The sequence below is a fragment of the Rana temporaria genome, chromosome 4 (genome assembly GCF_905171775.1).
Source record: "Rana temporaria chromosome 4, aRanTem1.1, whole genome shotgun sequence".
Taxonomy (NCBI): Eukaryota; Metazoa; Chordata; class Amphibia; order Anura; family Ranidae; genus Rana; species Rana temporaria.
In genome coordinates this window covers 237,964,950-237,987,339 of record NC_053492.1, presented here as the reverse complement: position 1 = coordinate 237,987,339, position 22,390 = coordinate 237,964,950, and the positions used below count along the sequence as shown (strand labels likewise).

At 41.1% G+C, this 22,390-nt stretch overlaps 1 protein-coding gene across 18 annotated transcripts in view; it reads left to right on the top strand.

Moving 5' to 3' along the window:
- Positions 1-22,390, top strand: part of SNAP91 (synaptosome associated protein 91) — a 141,399-nt gene that overhangs the window by 51,528 nt on the left and 67,481 nt on the right. For 13 of the 18 annotated variants that reach the window (XM_040350025.1, XM_040350031.1, XM_040350030.1 and 10 more), the window contains 8 exons: positions 2,158-2,260; positions 3,128-3,221; positions 9,953-10,064; positions 12,196-12,302; positions 14,291-14,332; positions 15,067-15,087; positions 15,880-15,947; positions 19,789-19,794. In XM_040350025.1, coding sequence (XP_040205959.1) covers positions 2,158-2,260; positions 3,128-3,221; positions 9,953-10,064; positions 12,196-12,302; positions 14,291-14,332; positions 15,067-15,087; positions 15,880-15,947; positions 19,789-19,794 — 553 coding nt within the window. The remainder of the gene's footprint in view (positions 1-2,157; positions 2,261-3,127; positions 3,222-9,952; positions 10,065-12,195; positions 12,303-14,290; positions 14,333-15,066; positions 15,088-15,879; positions 15,948-19,788; positions 19,795-22,390) is intronic. The other 5 variants (XM_040350040.1, XM_040350027.1, XM_040350041.1 and 2 more) reach the window with 3 other exon arrangements.

Below are 22,390 nucleotides of genomic sequence, written 5' to 3'. Positions count from 1 at the left end.
CCTTGTGATTGACTTTTGTCCTTGACTATTCATTAAGCCAATGTAATTCCTGTGAATGTGTCTCTGGCTGCGGGTGCAACTACGGCAAAAGACCCTAGGGACATTATACTGCTGGCTCCTGTGGGAGTAAGTGCTACAAGTGTAAAGCTACTTCTATGGTTTTCCGAATCTATGCTAGTTTACCTCTGACTGATACACCTGAAATGTCTAGCTGATTTTGAAGGTTCATTTGGACTTTCATGTATATGTTTGCAAGAGCATCTCATGAGAAATTATTAGCAATTGTTTTTTAATATTTTTTTTTTACATTTATTAGTCAAATCAAAAATACATAATGTGGATGTTTAGTCTGTTGGACAGTGGCCATAGTGCCTCCTGCCAGCAGTTTCCATTGTTTGCTGGATCCCATTCAGGTCTGCTGATTCATTCTGATGGAGATGGGATAGGAGGAGTCCAGAGGATGATGATGATGATGCATTGACCTACACCATTAACTAGAGCAGATATTTTATTTATTTATTTATTATTTATTGATGTTTAAACCATTTTTGGTTAAAGCCAAATACCAGAAATTAAACAAAGTCTACTCCTTCAGTTATCCCTCCCCCAAGTATTCCCTAATACTTACCTGAGCCCCATATCTATCCAACAATTGTGCATGAAAGTCTCAGCTTTTCGGGAACTCTCCCTCATTGGCTGAGTAAAGGAAAGGTGTGTGTATGTTTTTTTTTTTTAATCACTGTAACCCCTTCACGCTCGTGCTATAGCTGAAAGGCTGCTACAGCGTAGGCTTAGATTGGGACTCAGCTGATCAGAGTAAAGGCCAATACCTTACCACATATATAGCTGTCAGCCAATGACAGATAATCACATGATATAAACAGAAGGCGGTAATTTTTTTCAGTTGCTGACTTCTGCAAGGGGGACATTGGTCCCACTCGGTAAACACAAGTGCAGTGCCCATCAGTACTGCTAACCAGTGCCACCTCTCAGTGACAGCCCATCAGTGGCGCCTCACCAGGGCGCATCAATGAAGTAGAAAAAATTACAAAATTGTATATACTATGAAAACTTTGTTTTATTTTTTTTAAAATGTCAGACTTTTTTTTTTTTCTTTTCATTTTGTTTTAGCAAAAAATAAAAACCCAGTGGTGATTACCACCAAAAGAAAGCTTTGTGTGGGGATAAAAATGTCATATGGGTACAGTGTAGCATGACCGCGCAATTGTTCAAAGATTGACAGCGCTGAAAGCTAAGAATTGGCCTTGGCAGGAAGGGGGTATATGTGCCCAGTAAGCAAGTGGTTATATCACAAAAATGGAAAGACCAATAGTCCAAAATATGACTATGCAGTACAGTAGGCACCAGAGTTTGACCCAGTGAACTCGGTAATCAGCAGTAACACCCCTGGTCTGCCTTGCTCTCTCTACTCAGCAATACAAGTTTGTTCAAGGATTTATGAGGGGGTCTGTCAGCAGAAAATGGCATGGTCACTGAAGTGTTTTTTAGGCAATTCTAAGCAAATCGTGGCCATTAACCCGTATTGCAGATGCACAGGGCTATAGAAAGAACAAAAAGTTTGAGACTGCAGCTGGGCCTAATATTGCAAGAAAAAAGCACATGAGTTTTTTTTATATAAAAGGGGAACTGTAAGGGCAGATTTTGGAAGTGAAAAATTTACTTTTTTGATTTTCAAAGTAACAAAGGCATAAACTGCAGTTTACCCATGACAGCTCCTATAATTTTATCCTGACAGGCTGGCATTAAGCTACAGCAGGTTTTGTGACACCTTTCAGAAGCCCCATACCTACCTGACATTCATTCAGAAAAAAAATCATCAATGCACCCTGGGCTGCAGCAAATTCCCTTGTTTGTTTGGGGGGGGGGGGGGGGTGTTTTAATAAAAATGTTGTGCCGGTGTATGTGATGAGCAACTCTCCTTAAGTGTACATATCTTGTGCCAATTCACATTCCATTATAGTGCTAGATACACAAATCTCCTCCAAAGATTCACAGAAATGAATCAAAATATATTGGAAATGTTGAGCTTTGCTGTCCTTATCCGTATTTGTCCAACCGTTTGTTTTGTTAGATTCCACAAAGAATGAGTTGTGAATAATTCAATACATTTATCAGTCTTTTTGTTTCTTCCTCCAGGTTATGACATGTCAACGTTTATTAGGCGCTACAGTAGATATCTCAATGAAAAAGCCTTCTCCTACAGACAGATGGCATTTGACTTTGCCAGAGTAAAAAAGGGGTAGGATTAATTCCTTGCATTTCAGAATGTCTTGCCAACTCAAGGGAATTGTTTTCAATTCAAAATGGGGGGGGGGGGGGGGACAATATATTGTATGTGTTAATTTTGAATAATTAAGAACCAGTATGAATGCTACATCAGGAAGTTATTTGATATAACCTGCAGCCTTGGCTTTTTTCTAGCTTGTTGTCTGGCAGCACATTTTCTGAAGCTAGAAAACTCACTGCACAGCTAAGCTAATCATTTTATTTTTTGAGAAAACTTGGGTGTAATGGGAAAAAATGCATTTCTACTTCTTGGCAGCCGTCAAAGGGTGCAAAGTAAGGTAGGTCTGTAAACAACCACAACCTATGACATGCCAGGTTCAAGATGCTTACCTAAAACTATGCAGAAAAACAATGTGTGAAATTATGTAAAAATGTTATGTGCCTTTTTGGGTTTGCCTCAAACCCAAAAACCAGACTGTTGCTTTTTTGAGATGCATGTCATGACTTCTGTCTGGGTAGTATCTTTATTTACTGATGCTGCAAATCAAGTATTTCTTTAATTTTATTTTTTCCCACAATGTCATTTAGTAATTCAATTGCGAAGGAAGCAAAGACTGCAGGGTTTCCTTTTTTGTTTTGTTTTATGACTCGGACCTGGTTTTAGTTGTGTCGAGGAGAGAAAGTTACCAATGAATGCTTCATATTTTGAATTGTATTGCTTTGTAGGTACTGCGGGGGCGTGTGTGTGTGTGTGTGTGTGTGTGTGTGTGTGTGTGTGTGTGTGTGTGTTTTTTTTTTTTTTTCCCTTTTTAGTGTAATTTCTAAATTGCAGTGAGATTTTGTTCTAGGGCTATTTCATTTATGCTCCGTCTGGTTTCAGAGCTGAAGGGGTGATGAGGACCATGGTACCAGAAAAGCTACTAAAGGGCATGCCTATACTACAAGGACAGATTGATGCTTTGCTGGAGTTTGACGTAAGTTGAACCTACCCATTTCATATATGATGGTGCCTCCAATAAGAAATAAACTATTAAATATAATTACACTGACCAAATCCCTGAAATTCATGTTCTGTGCAGAAAGTTTGGATTATGGCAATAGAAAAATAAAGATTTATTTTGCAAGTTATTCACTAACCATCACATATAGCAGAAGGATTAATAGTATAACCTAGACCATGGGTCTTCAAACTACGGCCCTCCAGTTGTTCAGGAACTACAATTCCCATCATGCCTAGTCATGTCAGTGAATGTCAGAGTTTTACAATGCCTCATGGGATGTGTAGTTCCACAACAGCTGGAGGGCCATAGTTTGAGGATCCCTGACCTAGACACACAAAATTGATATCCCACGACTAAAGCCAAGACTTGAGCCTAGTACGCAAGGGCCAAATGTCACGACACCGGGCGATTTCAATAAAAGCTATCTGACTTTGTCCCATGTGTATGGCAGGCGGTCGAACAGAAAACCAGGTCCAACAGAAAACCAGTGACTGACTCCCTATCAGAGCTCTCCGCCAATGGCAAAGAGCGCTGACCAGAGTGTTCTGGCACCCCTGTGTTCCAATTTTTATATTGACCCTTTTAGACGACTCCTGCCTTCTAGGTACATTGGGTCTTGTTTCTCTCTCAGCAAATGTGGCATGGTTTTTAGCCCAGACTACATGTCCCAGCATTTAATGTTCTGTACTTGTAAATTGGGAGCACAGTATGTCCACCAGCTCCATCTTGTGATGGAAAGAAGAAACTTTTCTCAGGCAACATTCGTAACAATAAACTTAAAGTAGAATTGTAGGCAAAACTTTTTTGTTATTTATTTTTTGGGATAGTTTAAGGGAGGGTTATAACTCTTGTAAGGTTGTTGTGGTTTTTTTTTCCCCCCCAACTTTGTCCCATTGGGGAGATTTACCTTCACTTCCTGTCCCATAGTCAAAACGGGAAGAGGGGAGATCCCTGCAAGTTAAGGGAATCTCTTGGGGACCCCCGGGTCACCAGAATTGGTGCCCTCATTGAAAGATTTCTCCTCTATTACTTTTCTATGGCTAACCCAAAATTTGGGATTTTCATTTACTTCAATGATGATGGTAAACGGACATATCGAGGGTGTGCATCTCCCTGCAAGGGACACGGACTGCAATAAAAAGTGACAGGTATTCCAATCCATCTCCCCTCTATCTGAAACTGAAAAAAAACACGTTTTTGCCTTTAAGTTGTACTTTAATATTCTGCATTACTTAGTAACAACATGTATGGTCACGATGGCTTTCTCATTTTCAACCTGGTGTGAACATTTTGGGGGAAACCAAATTAAATATATTTTTTGTCTGATTTTTTTTTAACCACTTAACGCCCGCCGCACGACTATTTACATCCACAAAATGTCACGTACAGGCAGATGGGCGTATATATACGTCCCTGCCTTCTAGCGGGTCGGGGGTCCGATCAGGACCCCCTCCACTGCGTGCGGCGGGCGGCTTACCTGCGGGAGCGATCCGTCTTGAGGGGGCGGCTGTTCGTTTCTGTCTGCCCCCTCGTGATCGCTCCCAGCCAATCCCGTGAGCCTCCGCCGTGTCACTTCCTCTGCCTGTGTAATGTAAACACTGGCAGAGGAAGTGATGCAGCTCTCCTTTCGGCGGTATTTTCAATCCGTGGAGAGGAGAGAACACTCACAGTAAGTCGCACCTAACACTACACTGACACCAGTACACATAGGCACATTTAACCCTTTGCGATCACCCCACCCCCTGTCACACTGTCACTAATGGCAGTGATCATATATTTACTGATCACTGCATTTAGTGTCAGTGTGACAGTTACTGTGACAGGCAGTTAGTGTTAGGTTCAGGGTAGCCCCGTACCCCCCCAATAAAGTTTTAACCCCTTGATCACTGCCCTAGTTAACCCTTTCACCCCCTATTACCAGCGTCACTATGCGATCATTTTTCTGATCGCTGTATTAGTGCGACTGTCGCCGCTAGGTAGCTAATTTTTTTTTTATTGCAATTTTTTTTTTTTTTTTTACTAAATACATGTGGCTGAATAAATTTTGGCCTAAATGTTTGACTAAAATTTAGTTTATTCGATTTTTCTTATAACAAAAAGTAATAAATATTGTTTTTTTTTCAAAAATGTCACTCTATTTTTGTTTATAGCGCAAAAAATAAAAATCGCAGAGGCAGTCAAATACCATCAAAAGAAAGCTCTATTTGTGGGAAGAAAAGGACGCAAATTTTGTTTTGGGAGCCACGTTGCACGACCACACAATTGTCTGTTAAAGCGACGCAGTGCCGAATTGTAAAAACGCCTCTGGGCATTTAGCAGCCTATTGGTCCGGGGCTTAAGTGGTTAATGTATACTAAGCTTAAATCTGAAATATCTAATTGCAGGAAAATGTAATCTGAGAGGCAAACCAGTTTATACTTCACAGATACGTTTCTTTCACACTTGCACTCCTGCATTTAGAAAAGCTAAAGCCGCGTACACACGATCAGTCCATTCGATGAGAACGGTCTGATGGACCGTTTTCATCGGTTAACCGATGAAGCTGACTGATGGTCCGTCGCACCTACACACCATCGGTTAAAAAAACGATCGTGTCAGAACGCGGTGACGTAAAACACAACGACGTGCTGAAAAAAATGAAGTTCAATGCTTCCAAGCATGCGTCGACTTGATTCTGAGCATGCATGGATTTTTAACCGATTGTTTTTGCCTACTAACGATCGGTTAAATTTAAAGCAAGTTTTTTTTTTTTTTTTAACCGATGGTTACAGAACCTATGGGGCCCACACATGATCGGTTTTGACCGATGAAAACGGTTCATCAGACCGTTGTCGTCTGTTTTAACCTAGCGTGTGTACGAGGCCTTAGAGGTGTGATTTGTGGGTACTGTTTTACTAAAGTATATTTGCCATAATCGTTTTTAACACACAACACTTTACAAGTCTAAATTGCATTCAGGGATAATATCCACATCCAATTTTATGCTGTATGCCAGTAATCTAGAGAAATCTGCTGAACAGCCTTTGTCTGAGGCTTTCTTTTTTTTTGATGGAGAACAAGAATCTAGAAATAACTACAGAGATTGCAGAAAACTGCAGAGTCGTGAAAATGAACAAACGGCTAAACGATTTCTGACTTGCATCTGGTTAGTATGTTTTTTTAATGCCAATTAAAATGGTTTTAATGCAGATTATGGGTAATCCTATGATTATGAAAGATGTCAGCCAAATCAAGACGGGTTTTAAAGCTCTGACCTCTTGCTGTTATGCTTTGCTACTTTTAACAGTTAAGCACTACTTATAGAACATTACATAGAGACAAGAATTTGTGACAACATGATATTTCCCAAACTTTGATCACTCGGCGTAGACTGAGGACTACCTGTGCTGTGACCTTGTATAAGACACACACAGCTGCATTGTTTTATCACTGCTATAGCTGGATGATATGCCAGTGGAGTTTTATTTCTTGACTAAAATCTGCTTTACAAACTGACTCCTATTGAAACTTCTTTCTATCTACCCCCTTCACTTCAGTAGGAGCACTTTACTTTTTCAGAAAGTTAGCCTACTCCTCTGTTCAAGATGACTATGGACCCTATAGATGCAAATGTATCCAGTGTACTAAAGCAGAAATGTAGATAAATGCTAAGTTCACATAAGTTTGAACTCTTGTACTCAACAAAAATTCTGTTCTAATCCAGACACCTGCCAGACAGCACAGCCAGGTCTCTGACCTTTTTATACGCTGCTGTAATTAAAGTATAACGAAAGGAAAACCTTTTTTCAGTTGTGGATTGTGTATGAGGATTAGAACATCAGTCAGGTTTTTATTGCTGTCTGTGCCGCCATTCAGGAGATTCACCCTCTATTTTTCATGTTTACAGTTATAACTAGAGTTGAGCGGACACCTGGATGTTCGGGTTCGGACCCGAACTTTAAAAAAAAAGTTCGGGTTCGGGAACCCGAACTCCGAACTTCATTGAAGTCAATGGGACACGGACTTTTAGTAAAAAAAAAAATGCGCGGAGGTCCCCCCAAATTCAATAACCAGACCCTTTAGGTCTGGTATGAATATTAAGGGGAACTCCGCCGTCAAAAAAAAATGACGTGGGGTTCCCCCTAAATATCCATAACCAGACCCTTCAGGTCTGGTGTGGATTTTAAGGGGAACTCCAACCCAAATAAAAAAAAATGGCGTGGAATTCCCCCTAAAATCCACACCAGACCCCTTATCCGAGCACGTTGACCTGGCCGGCCGCAGAAAAGAGGGGGGGGGGACAGAGTGCGGCCCCCCCCCTCTCCTGAACCGCACCAGGCCACATGCCCTCAACATTGGGAGGGTGCTTTGGGGTGCCCCCCAAAGCACCTTGTCCACATGTTGATAGGGACAAGGGTCTCATCCCCACAACCCTTGCCCGGTGGTTGTGGGGGTATGCGGGCAGGGGGCTTATCAGAATCTGGAAGACCCCTTAAACAAAGGGGACCCCCAGATCCTGACCCCCCCTGTGTGAAATGGTAAAGGAGGAACAAAGTACACCTACCATTTCACGAAGGAAGTGTAAATAGTAGTTTTCAGAAAAAAAAACACACACACCGTAGAACAAATTACTTTATTAATTAAACCAAATAAAAATCCAGCGGTGAAAATAGACGATCCCTGCTCCAACGCTGTCTCTATCCAGCGCCGGGTGATCTCTCCAGCACCGGGTGATCTCTCCAGCACCGGGCGAAGTCTCCAGCGACGGACGATTGGTCCAGCGATGAGAACATCCATCCATTCAGAGCACAGCTCAGCGAATGACGCGCCAATGCTTAGACGTTTCTTTTATCGGGGAGGCGGGCCACGCATCACGTGACTCCGTCCCCCTCTGGCGCACACTCTGCTACGTCACTGGGACAGCCCAGACAAGGGGCATGTCTGGGCTGTCCCAGTGACGTAGCAGAGTGTGCGTCAGAGGGGGACGGGGTCACGTGACGCGTGGCCCGCCTCCCCTATAAAAGAAACGTCAAAGCATCGGCGCGTCATTCGCTGAGCTGTGCTCTGAATGGATGGATGTTCTCATCGCTGGACCAATCATCCGTTGCTGGAGAGATCACCCGGCGCTGGATAGAGACAATGTTGGAGCAGGGATCGTCTATTTTCACCGCTGGATTTTTATTTGGTTTAATTAATAAAGTAATTTGTTCTACGGTGTGTGTGTGTGTGTTTTTTTCTGAAAACTACTATTTACACTTCCTTCGTGAAATGGTAGGGGTACAGTGTACCCCATTACCATTTCACACAGGGGGGGTCAGGATCTGGGGGTCCCCTTTGTTAAAGGGGTCTTCCAGATTCTGATAAGCCCCTGCCCGCATACCCCCACAACCACCAGGCAAGGGTTGTGGGGATGAGACCCTTGTCCCCATCAACATGGGGACAAGGTGCTTTGGGGGGCACCCCAAAGCACCCTCCCAATGTTGAGGGCATGTGGCCTGGTGCGGTTCAGGAGAGGGGGGGCGCACTCTGTCCCCCCTCTTTTCTGCGGCCGGCCAGGTCAATAAGGGGTCTGGTGTGGATTTTAGGGGGAACTCCACGCCATTTTTTTTTTTTTTACATTTGGGGTGGAGTTCCCCTTAAAATCCACACCAGACCTGAAGGGTCTGGTTATGGATATTTAGGGGGAACCCCACGTAATTTTTTTTTTAAAATTGACGGCGAAGTTCCCCTTAATATCCATACCAGACCTAAAGGGTCTTGTTATTGAATTTGGGGGGACCTCCGCACATTTTTTTTCCCCGAACTCCGAACCCGAACTTTCAGCAATTATTCGGGTTCGGGTCCGGGTTCGGGAAAAACCCAAAGTCCGTACCGAACCCGAACGTTACAGTTGGGGTTCGCTCAACTCTAGTTGTAACCAAAAGTTAAAAAAAATCTCAAAAGGTTGTCTGAGCCAGAACAGCGGAAATCTTCCAATGGAGTCACTAGTTCTGGTGACAACCAGGGAATTTCTCCAATTGCTATTTTGTTTGTCTCTTTCTTTTTTTTTTTAACCATGTCTGAAGTATAGCTAAATTCAAAACTTAGAGAGAGATTAGAACACCGGGGCCCATAGCCACCCCCTAGTGACACCACTGGCCTGTGCCCATGTTGGGGAAATCCACCTTCTCTATACATCCTTTATACAGTTCTAAGCCTCCCTTACTCTATCCAAAATGAAGTAAAATGTTTTTGCCTATAATTCTACTTTAAATTCTTTTAGATTTGTATTGCTTAAAATAACAGCACGCTTCCATAAAATGAATGAAATATTTTATTAATGGCTAGCCCTCGTTACATATGCAGTTGTAGAATGTACTGCTGCACATTTGAAGCATTGAGCTAGTAGTTGTGATTAATAAATACTACATACTGCTGTTCCCAATCAGTAGCAAATTTAACTGCAGGTTGATTATGGAATATGATTGCAAAAATTAAAACAAAAAACAAAATAAAAAAACCTTCAGTTCATGTCTACAGTAAACAAATACTTATGGGTTAGTTGAGACCTAGGATCAGCAAGTCTGTTTTTAAAGAAGGTAATTGATGGGCAACAAAATCCTATGTGATAAATGTTACCAGTATTGTTTTGTGGCATCTTGGAGGACACATCATATATGGAAAAATGATAGCTTTGTAGCAAAATTTGTTTAGTGATGGTATATACTGGTTTGCTTTGTTAACAGGTTCATCCAAATGAACTGACAAATGGAGTTATAAATGCTGGATTTTTGCTTCTTTTTAAAGACCTCATCAAACTTTTTGCTTGTTATAATGATGGCATTATTAATTTATTGGGTGAGTATAGGTCTAGTTTCTTTTGGGATGAGTTTGTGTGTGTGTGTGGTGTGTTTAAAAAAAAAAAAGTATATTCACGTCATGGATATTGGCATGGACTATATATATATATGTGTGTGTGTGTGTGTGTGTATGTATGTATGTATGTATATGTGTGTATATGTATATATATATATATATATATATATATATATATATATATATATATATATATATATATATATATATATATATATATATATATATATATATATACATTTTTTTTTTTAGCAAATCTGCTGCCTTTTTCCTGGAATTGCTATGGTAGTAGTCCTGGCTAGTGGCTTTAGAGGCATGGCCAACAGCAGCAATGCTAATCTTCTTTTCTATACTCCTATTAGATCATTTAACATAACTGCACAGAACACTTTATCTACAGTTGTATTCAAAATTATTCAACCCCCACTGAAATTGATTGTTTTGGCCAGTTTGACATTGATTTTGATCATTCAGTCATCCTGCTTAGAATTAAATCAAAGAGGCACGTGTAGGTCAGACAAATATAACATAACATTTATAATGAAATAACCACAAATGTCTTTTCTGTGCTCACATCATTATCAGTTTTATTCAACCCCCAAGTGACTTTCAATCTTAGTACTTAGTACAACATCCTTTTACAGTTATAACAGCTTTTAAACTTGAAGCATAGCTTGACACAAGTGTCTTGCAGCGATCTACGGGTATCTTCGCCCATTCGTCATGGGCAAAAGCCTCCAGTTCAGTCACATTCTTAGGCTTGCGCACTGCAACTGCTTTCTTTAAGTCCCACCAGAGGTTCTCAATCGGATTTAAGTCTTGTGACTGCGATGGCCACTCCAAAATGTTCCAGCCTTTAATCTGCAACCATGCTCTAGTGGACTTGGAGGTATTCTTGGGATCATTGTCCTGTTGAAAGGTCCAACGTCTCCCAAGCCTCAGGTTTGTGACGGACTGCATCCAATTGTCATCCAATATCTCCTGGTACTGAAGAGAATTCATGGTACCTTGCACACGCTGAAGCTTCCCTGTACCTGCTGAAGCAAAACAGCCCCAAAGCATGATTGACCCCCCGCCATGCTTCACAGTAGGCAATGTGTTCTTTTCATCATAGGCCTTGTTCTTCCTCCTCCAAACATAGCGTTGATCCATGGGCCCAAACAGTTTCATCAGTCCACAGAACACAATCCCAAAACTTCTGTGGTTTGTCCACATGACTTTTGGCATACTGCAGTCGACTCTTCTTATTCTTTGGAGACAGCAAGGGGGTGCGCCTGGGAGTTCTGGCATGGAGGCCTTCATTACGCAGTGTGCGCCGTATTGTCTGAGCAGAAACTTCAGTACCCACATCTGACAAATCTTTTCTCAGTTCCTCAGCAGTCACAAGGGGACTTTTCTCCACTCTACGCTTCAGGTAGCGCACAGCAGTCGAAGTCAGCATCTTCTTTCTGCCACGACCAGGTAGCGTTTCAACAGTGCCCTTTGCCTTGAATTTGCGAATGATGCTTCCTATGGTGTCTCTTGGTATGTTTAACATCTCTGCAATCTTCTTATAGCCATTGCCCTTCCTGTGAAGAGTAATCACCTCTTCTCTTGTCTTCCTGGACCATTCTCTTGACTTCACCATGTTTGTAACCACACCAGTAAATGTCTAGAAGGAGCTGAGTATCAGTCATTTTAAAGCTGCCTAATTAATGCTTATTAGGCTTTATTGCTGCTCCCTGACATCCACAGGTGTTTTCAATACCTGATTGAATACACTTCGATGAACCTCTGTTCTTCAGAGTGGTAGTCTTTAAGGGGTTGAATAATTGTGTAAATGAAGAATTCACAAAATAAACATTTACTACAGTATTACAAAACCAATTGATGTCATTTTAGTTGCATATGGTTCTTTAAGAAGTCCTTGTAGGATTTCATTCTGAATACAATTACAAATGTACACTAAATTCCCTAAAACCCTTTACAGCATTGGGGGGTTGAATAATTTTGACCACAACTGTATATCATGTTAAACCGCTGTTGCCTTTGTTAGTAAGTTGCATAACCAGTTGGATAAACTACTACTGTACCTAAAATATGTTTGCTGTTTTTTTTTTTTTCCCTATGCCAGAGAAATTTTTTGAAATGAAGAAAAGTCAGTGTAAAGATGCTCTAGAAATCTATAAGCGATTTCTGACGAGAATGACAAGGGTTTCAGAATTCATGAAGGTTGCTGAGGTAAGAGGTTTTTCAACACTAGTAATAAACTTACTGTTGAAACCTAATGACATTTCTATTATCAAGTGTTATTTGAAGGAGGATTCCACCTTAATTCAAATTTGTACTCCTCCTATTTTAACCTTATCTTGTCAACAACATAAAGATACTTGACCTGCTGTTGCCTACATGGATTTCATGGGCTAATTTATTTAGTACTAGTATATTTCTATGGAAATCCCACTTTAGGGGCCAATGCACACCACAGTACAATGCAAGTCATGCATTTTTATGAGTTACAAATCCATTTTGAATGGGTTTTTAGTGCATCTTGGCACACCAAAAAATTGTGCTGCCAGTTTTTCAAACCACAGTACACAGACCTTTAAATTGTGTTGCACCATGTGTGTGTCGAAAATCGTAGTGCTCTGCCATAGCTCACATTGTGGTGTAAAATAATTCTAATGGTGTGTATGAACAGTGATACTAGGTCATACGATTGATAAATGAACATGACCAGCAAAGGAAAGATCTAGATCTGCTTTTTGATTTGTGTTGGGTGCACCTATAAGGAATGCTGATGGACCTCTGCAGAAAGAACACAGAGAAAGGGTCCCCCTCTGCAACTGGTTAAGGTTTTCTTCTCGGGCTGTAGCTGTTTCAGAGAGAAAACAAACTGTAGGTGTGTTTTTGATTCGCATGGCCTACGTTTAGCTGCTTAAACCTTCCATTGGGCTTTAAAAGTTGTAGCAGGGGCATAACTACAATTCTTGGGACCTCCTAGCAAAATTGTGGGGTCCTCTGGCTAACTCTGTGACAACAATCAAAGACAGTCAACAGGAGAGCTGTCTTCATAGTCAGTACTAGGGAAGGGCCGAACACCCCGGGTTAAGCTTGCACCAGAACATACGAACAGGCAAAAAGCTTGAGCGAACATGCAAACTTTATTAAAGTCTGAGACACAAACATGAAAAAACAAATGTTCATTGTAAAGGCTTATATGCAAGTTATTGCCATAAAAAGTGTATGGGGACCGGGGTACTGCCCCAGGGAACATGTATCCATGCAAAAAAAGTTTTTAAAACCACAGTTTTTTTCAGGAGCAGTGATTTTTAATAATGCTTAAAGTGAAACAATAAAAATGAAATGTTCCTTTTAAATATCGTGCCTGGGGGGTCCCCTTATTCTGCATGTAGAGTGGCGCATCTCTGCCATGTCCGGAACAGTGACGCAGCAAAATTACATTTCTAAAGGAAAAAATGTAATTTAAACTTGCTCGCGGCTGTAATTTATTGCCGACTCCTGACCATATAGATGAAAAATCAAGGAAAAAATTGGTGTGGGGTTCCCTTCAAAATCCATACCATGCTCTTATCCGAGCAAGCAGCCTGGCGGGGGGGGGCTCAACCATACCAGGTTACTTGCCCTCAACATGTGGAGGCTGCTTTAGGGTCCCCTCAAAGTACCCTGTCCCCATGTTGTTGGGGACAAGGGCCTCATCCCCACAACCCTGGCCCGGTTGAAGTGGGGGTCTGGGGGAGGGGCGTTTATCAGAATCTGGAAGCCCCCAGATCCCCCCCGTGTATATTCACCCCAAAAAAGTGTCAACGTAAACCCCACAATAGACAGTTTGACCATTCCTTTATTTAAAAAAGTGTCTCGCGACGTACATCCATTGTCAATTGCACCTCCCGACGGACCCAAAAAATGGAGAGAAATAAGAAAAAAAACCCTGCCTCCATGTCTTTTGGCTGTGACAACTGTTACCGGCAAGGGCGGGGCCACCCGCTGATGTAAACCAGATCACGTCAGACGGGGTGAGGCCACTCGGTTACGTCACTGGGTGGCCCCACGTCCTTGCCTATATAACAGCTGTCACAGCCCCTTTATAATAGAAACTGCACAGTTAAATTTACTTGAACTCTGTTTTACTATACAGCACAGTATCTGTAGTATTATGCTTTTCTGCATTCACAAATATATGAATATATCCACTTATTTTATTTTAGCAAGTTGGCATTGACAAAGGAGACATTCCTGACCTTACACAGGTAAGCACTTATTTTAAAACGTTGACTGTATAATATACAAAATTACTTGTAATTATTTATACATTTATTGACCATCTCATTCAAATATAAACATTGTTCATTTTTAACAATAGTCATATTTCAGTTCTGTCAACGCGCATTCTGATAACATACAAAAATATTAGTAGTTGACTGTCTGATACTGCTAGTTATGGGCAAATGTAAAATGCCACCTTGTAGCAACATGGAAGGCTTATTCGCACCTATGCATTTTTTTTTTTTTTTATCTTCTGATGTGTTTTTCCATTGGAATAAATGGGAAATTTGCAAAAGTGCTCGTCAATAAGTTGCAATGCCTTTTGTAGGAATCTAAACACGTGTCATAATGCACATCTGTTGACCTGCATCATGACATGATTTAATGCACATTGGCAGGCATCATATTGCATCCAAGGGCATTTGTTTTGATGCGCTTCTCCTTTTTTTTTTAAAGAGAAGTGTAAAAAGTGCCAGAGTCTGAACCAAATTCATCTGGTGCCAAATAGGAAAGTGTTATAACCATATTCTTAGATAATGTCTATGGGTCCCTTGACATTAGATTACAATTGAATAGTTGATTTGATCTGCCTGAAAATATTTTTATTGAAACCTTTTACTTACACACGCATATTTGCGTTGCGGCTGTCTGAAAAATAGACAAGAATTAAACTATTGGACAAACTAAGCTGCAATATTAATTGTTTCTTTTCTTTAAGGATGGTACCATCGATGAACCGGTAACTTTTTTACTTGTGAAATACTTTGCCAACATCTCTTCATGCTAAATCTCTATTCCCTATTGAGATCATGGCTTTTTTCTTTTATTTTTTTTGGAATTGCATATACTCTCCTAATAGTGCCTATGTCTTATTACAATTAAACAAAACGCTGTATAAATATAATACATGATTTAATTAAATGATTTGGTTGAAATGAATGCTGTGGTTTGCTTACAATCATTACACTTTGCACTGTTAGTATTTCCAAAATCTTCTTGATTTAAAGGAGAATTCCATGCATTGGTTTGGGTGTAAATGTCAGTAGTTTTTCGTTGCTCATATAGTTCCATCTTTTTGAATCTCCCAGGCTTGGTACTTTTAGAGCTCATTCTACCTATACAGAGTTAGCAGCAGAAAATGTTCCTGGTGACTTAAAAAATAAAATAAAAAATTATCTGATAAAAAGAATGCAGAGGAATGAATGACGAGGTGCTCATCTTCAAGGACAAGGGCAACTAAGATTTTTGATTGCATCTTTTGTTTACTTTCCACCTAAAGACCAAGGTGGACTTCTCCTTTTAAGAATCTGCTTGTTTTATGTCTTGCTTGACATGCTAGGACCTCAATTTTCCTGGGAGGCTATGGATCTTTTCCCAAGCACTTGTTCTATTCACGGTTTCTGCGTGGCTTTTCAGCAGAGGGAGACTAATCCTTGTGTGCCTTTATGTTTTAGTAAATTTCAAGTATCAGTTGGCTAGAAGCATGTATTTGCATTGTCCATTGTTAAGATAATCTGTTTTTGATTCACAGGCTCCCAGCAGTCTCATGGAAACTCTGGAGCAACATTTAAATACACTGGAAGGAAAGAAAGGCAGCAGGTCAGTACCCATAAAAGGATTTGTAAATAAGAGGTTTACTTATCGTATTGGTTTGTATTTTTTGGCAATGGCTAAATCCCCTTCAGAAAAAAAGATGGGCAGAGTAGGCACCGGCCCCATGACGTTTAAAGGCCCCGGTGGATCAAAATGTGGATTTGGTGCTGAAAAAAAATTACAATGAAAAGTTGCTCACAAAAGGACCCTAGAGCAGTGGTCCCTCAACACCTTTTTGGCACCATATCTGGGATCGGCATTGTGGAATAAAATTATGCCAAGGCCGGGCATGCGTTTTTTAAAGGGCAATTTGTTGGGGCAATGGCTTTTGTTTCGATCCTCATGACACAATGGCTGATGGGGTGTCAAGATGATTCTATTACATTGTAAAATTAAATGGTTCAACTCGCCATAATACAGAATCTGCTACCAGATGCGGTTCGTCACTTGCCACGTCGCCTGCCACCAGCTGTGGATTGTCACCTGATGCAGATTGTCACTAAGGTGTGTGTGCTTTAGTCCACGCAAAACAGAGGCAGGCAGGCCTGGAGTGGTGGGTTCCAAGTGAGGGAGAACAGCGGGGATGCGGGGCAGGCAGTGAGATCTAATCTCTGTTCATCCACCCCACCATTTCAGCCTTCACAGCCCAGCTGCAAACAGACCACGCCTGAGGAGAAACAAATGTTGATGCCCAAGCACAATTTTTTAACTTTTGGCATGTGTAGGCAAAACCTTACATATCACCACTATTTTGTGCATCCATATGGGATTATATCTTATTTTTACCAGGACAAATTGGGCTTTCATTTAGGTGGTAAATGGTAATGGACATCTCTTGATGGTGTAGGTGTTTTTTTTTTTTTTTTTTAACCACTTAAGGACCCGCTCACGACTATATACGTCCTTTTTTTAAAGATGGATATCTCGGTAACGGCAGCAGCTGCTGCCACAACCGAGATATCCATCTTTTCCTGTTAACGATAACGGTGGTCTCCGCGACGGATTAGCTGCAAGATCACCGTTATAGGCTGCGGGAGAGGGCCCCCCCCCTCCCTCCGCCGCTTACCGGAGCCGTCTGCAGCATCAGAGGCGATCGGGTCCTCTCTCCTGCTTGCTGTGGATGCGAGTGAGGGCAAGATGGCCCCCACCCGTCCCCATAGCATAGCAGGGCGGAAGTGACGTCAAAATGTCACTTCCACCCATGCTTCTTAAAGCAATATTTTTGTCATTTTTTCAGAATTGGAAATTACCGATTGTTCGTATGGGACCAGGAACTCTCGTGAGACTCCAGTCCCTGTGCTAGGAGTGCGCTGTGGGGCCTTCTCGTCCACATTAGTGTCTGACCTCACAAATGCGATTATGGAAGAATGGTGAAAGATTCCCATAGACGCACTCCTAAACCTTCTGGACAGCCTTTGAAGAGTTGAAGCGGTTTATAGCTGCAAAGGGTGGTCCGACACAATATTGAATTCTATGGACTAAGACTGGGATGCCAATAGAAGTTCATGTGCGTGTAAAGACAGGTGTCCCTTAATATAGTGTATTAATAGGATACTTTTTAACACATACATGGTACAGCAGGTACATATCAGGAATATAAAATGGGGTGACACACAAGATTGACTTTTTAATCTCCTAGCCTGAAAATGTGTTAACAGAATCATCATACATTTCAGTTGACTTCAGGTAAAACATGTCTCATGCAGTGGCGGCTGCGCCCGTATGGAGCGGCCGCCAATGGTCTCAGGTCATGTTAAAATAGGTTTGTGTATTAGGCCATTTTACTGCTAAAGCTAGTAGGAAAATATCATTCTACCACTATTGTCATGTTAAATTTTTTATATATATATATATATATATATATATATATATATATATATATATATATATATATATATATATATATATATATATATATATATATATATATATATATATAGGCCCGGATCCATGAAGAAGTTACGCTGGCGTATCTATTGATACGCCGCGTATCTTTGTTCTGTATCCACAAAACAAGATACGCCGGAATTGTGCTAAGATCCGGCTGGCGTACGTCTTAGTACGCCATCGGATCTAAGGTGCATATTTATGCTGGCTGCTAGGTGGCGCTTCTGTTAATTTCCGCGTCGAGTATGCAAATTAGCTAGATACGCCAATCCACAAACGTACGTCCGCCTGGCGCATGTTTTTACGTCGTTTACGTAAGGCTTTTTTCGGCGTAACGTTACCCCTGCTCTATGAGGCTTACGCAATGTTAAGTATGGACGTCGGGCCAGCGTCGAATTTTCCATAGTTTGCGTAAAACGTTCGCGAATAGGGCTTTGCGTAGAATTATGTTCACGTCGTCTAGGCATTGAGCGGGCGTAATTTAATTTCAAAATTCGACGTGATACTGAGCATGCGCGCGCATGCGCCGTACGAAAAAAGCGTCGGTTGCGTGGGGTCAAGCTTATTTTACATAAAACGCGCCCCCCTGTTCACCATTTGAATTCCGCGCCCTTACGCTGGGAGATTTACGCTACGCCACCGTAACTTTAGAGGCAAGTGCTTCGTGAATACAGCACTTGCCTCTCAAAGTAGCGGCGGCATAGCGTAACTACGATACGCTACGCCTGCCTAAAATTTGGATGCGCTACGTGGATCTGGCCCATACAGTACAGACCAAAAGTTTGAACACACCTTCTCATTCAAAGAGTTTTCTTTATTTTCATGACTCTGAAAATTGTAGATTCACACTGAAGGCATCAAAACTATGAATTAACTAACATGTGGAATTATACATAACAAAAAAGTGTAAAACAACTTAAAATATATTTCATATTCTAGGTTCTTCAAAGTAGCCACCTTTTGCAGCAGACACATCTCTAGAACTGTTAAGAAGAGACTGTGTGAATCAGGCCTTCATGATAGAATATCTGCTAGGAAACCACTGCTAAAGAAAGGCAACAAGCAGAAGAGACTTGTTTGGGCTAAAGAACACAAGGAATGGACATTAGACCAGTGGAAATCTGTGCTTTGGTCTGATGAGTCCAAACTTGAGATCTTTGGTTCCAATCCCCGTGTTTTTGTGCGACGCAGAAAAGGTGAACGGATGGACTCTACATGCCTGGTTCCCACCGTGAAGCATGGAGGAGGAGGTGTGATGGTATGGGGGTGCTTTGCTGGTGACACTGTTGGGGATTTATTCAAAATTGAAGGCATACTGAACCAGCATGGCTACCACAGCATCTTGCAGCGGCATGCTATTCCATCCGGTTTGCGTTTAGTTGGACCATCATTTATTTTTTAACAGGACAATGACCCCAAACACACCTCCAGGCTGTGTAAGGGCTATGTGACCAAGAAGGAGAGTGATGGGGTGCTGCGCCAGGTGACTACCTCTTGAAGCTCATCAAGAGAATGCCAAGAGTGTGCCAAGCAGTAATCAAAGCAAAAGGTGGCTACTTTGAAGAACCTAGAATATGAAATATATTTTCAGTTGTTTCACACTTTTTTGTTATGTAGAATTCCACATGTGTTAATTCATAGTTTTGATGCCTTCAGTGTAAATCTACAATTTTCATAGTCATGAAAATAAAGAAAACTCTTTGAGAAGGTGTGTCCAAACTTTTGGTCTGTACTGTGTGTGTGTGTGTGTGTGTGTGTGTGTGTATATGTATGTGTGTGTATATATATATATATATATATATATATATATATATATATAATTTTGTATTTATTTTTTTAGCTGTGTACATTTTGCTAATTCTATTTAATGTTTGTTCCCTGTAAAATATGCTGTATTTATAGAGCAGCAATAGACTGTACTAATGGTTTTATTTTATTTCTTGGCATTCTGGATCATCAGTGACGGGTAGGTATATAACTGTAAATGCTTACTTTTCTATAATAGATCTGTTCTAATTTTCTATAAATGGTCAATAAGTGTACCCCTTTTTTGTAAGTGAAACCTTTTATTGGCTGTGTTGTTTTTTTCTCTTTTCTATTATATAATATTGTGTCTATATTATGTATGCTTGTGGGCAACTGGAACTAATGCATTTTTCTGGCTCCGTTTTTTTTTTTTTAATGCCATTAAAAACGATCGTGTGTGGGCTTCAGAGCATTTTTCGGGTTCTGAAAAACAAACAAAAAAAAATTCGTACATGCTCTACTTTTTAACGACATCTTTAACGTTGTTGTTTTTCGAGTTGTAAAAAACGGTCATGTGTGGGCTTTAACGACGTGAAAAATCAGCGCATGCTCAGAAGCAAGTTGAGACGGGAGCGCTCGTTCTGGTAAAACTACCGTTCGTAATGGAGTAAGCACATTCATCACGCTGTAACAGACAGAAAAGTGTGAATCGTCTTTTACTAACACGAAATCGGCTAAAGCTGCCCAAAGGGTGGCGTCATCCGCATGGAACTTTTTCTTTATAGTGCCGTTGTACGTCACTGCGCTTTGCTTGAGCATTTATTTTTTTTCTCAATCGTGTGTAGGCAAGGCCGTTTTAATGATTGGGTTGAAAAAACTTTTTTTCTAGACCCTTAAAAACATTGTTTTTTTACAACCCGAAAAATGATCGTGTGTATGCGGCATAAGAATGAGGTCTTATTACCAGGCAAGATGTGGAGGAATGGAGGTTTTATTCTTATGCCGCGTACACACGACCATTTTTAATGGTCTAGAAAAAAACGTTTTTTTCAACTTGATTCTTGTTAAGCCTACCTTGCCTACACACGATTGTGAAAAAAAATGCTCGAGCAAAGCGCAGTGACGTACAACACATACGACGGCACTATAAAGGGGAAGTTCCATGCGGATGGTGCCACCCTTGGGGCTGCTTTTGCTGATTTCGTGTTAGTAAAAGTTAGTAAAAGTTTGGTGAGAGACGATTCATGCTTTCAGTCTGTTACAGCGTGATGAATGCTCCATTATGAACGCTAGTTTTACCAGAACGAGCGCTCCCGTCTCGTAACTTGCTTCTGAGCATGCGCATTTTTTTCACTTTGTTAAAGCCTACACACTACCATTTTTTACAACGTTAAAAACGACAACGTGAAAAACAACGCAAAAATTTAGAGCTACATTTTTTAATGCCATTTTTAATGTCGCAAAAAATGCTCTGGAGCCCACACACGATCGTTTTTAATGACATAAAAAAATTAAATTTTTCACATCGTGAAAAATTGGTCGTGTGTACATGGAATTATACTCATAAGCTTTACAAAGTCTCTGGGCTCCAGGATCCAGGACAGATCTAAGAATTTTGAGTAAATGGGAAAACATTTTGTTTACTGCACATCCGTCATAAACCCCAGCATTTCACTATGTGTATGTGGGAAACCTAGGTGACCAATTCACCCCTCCCCCACAACCCTGCCAGCCAAAGCACCATGCCAAATGCACTATGCTGAGAAAAAAAGTATATGTGAACTAAAGTACTAGGGAACACTTGCTAATTGTGCTTAAACTATGGGAAATCTAATGCCGCGTACACTCGATCGGAGTAAACCGTGGATTTTTTTCAGACGGAATTTTGGCTCAAACTTGTGTTGCCTACACACGGTCACACAAAATTCCGACCGTCAAGAACACGGCGACGTACAACACTACACTGAGCCGAGAAAAATTAAGTTAAGTGATTCCGAGTGTGCGTCAAATTGATTCCGAACATGCATGTTTTTTTGTGCGTCGGAATTGCATACAGTCCATCGTAATTTCCAACAAGAACTTTTCCCGTCCCAAAATTTGAGAACCAGCTCTCAAATTTTTGCTGTCAGAAATCCCAACAGAAAAAGTCTGATGGGGCCTACACACGGTCGGAATTTCGGACCAAAAGCTCACATCAAACTTTTTTTTGTCGGAATTTCTGATCGTGCATACACGGCATAAGAATCTCTATTGCTTTTTTTTGTATAATAAGTGTTTTATTTTATAAACGAGATACAAAAATAAAATGCACAACAAATACATAATACAGTGGCATTTGGGCAACATCTCATTAACATAGTCCGAGCACAGTTATGCATTACAGTTATGGTGACATCCCACCTACTCCGGACATTCGGTCCACTTGAGCGGGCATCCCCCCCAACAGGTGGGGAGCGGGATGGCCCCGAACCCCCGTCTCTGAACAAAAACTGACGATGTTCCCATAGTGACATCAATACATTCCCTGGAGTCCGCCAAGGGCGCCTTAGGCGGCCCAGTAACAAGCGAAAAAGAGGAACCTTCCAGGGACCCTCCTGAAAGCTCGAGGCAAGGCCGGGTACCGAGGTACCACATGCCTGCCTAACTTTAGCCGTATGCCACAACACAAAGGCAAAACAAAAAAAATGAAATTATTAAAAAATTAACAGGGGACACACAAACTGACACACATTAGACAGACACACAGAGAGAGAAAAGACAAGGGAGTCAGGGTAAGAAGAGGAAACAAGAGAGCAAGGTATAGAAGGAAAGAAGCG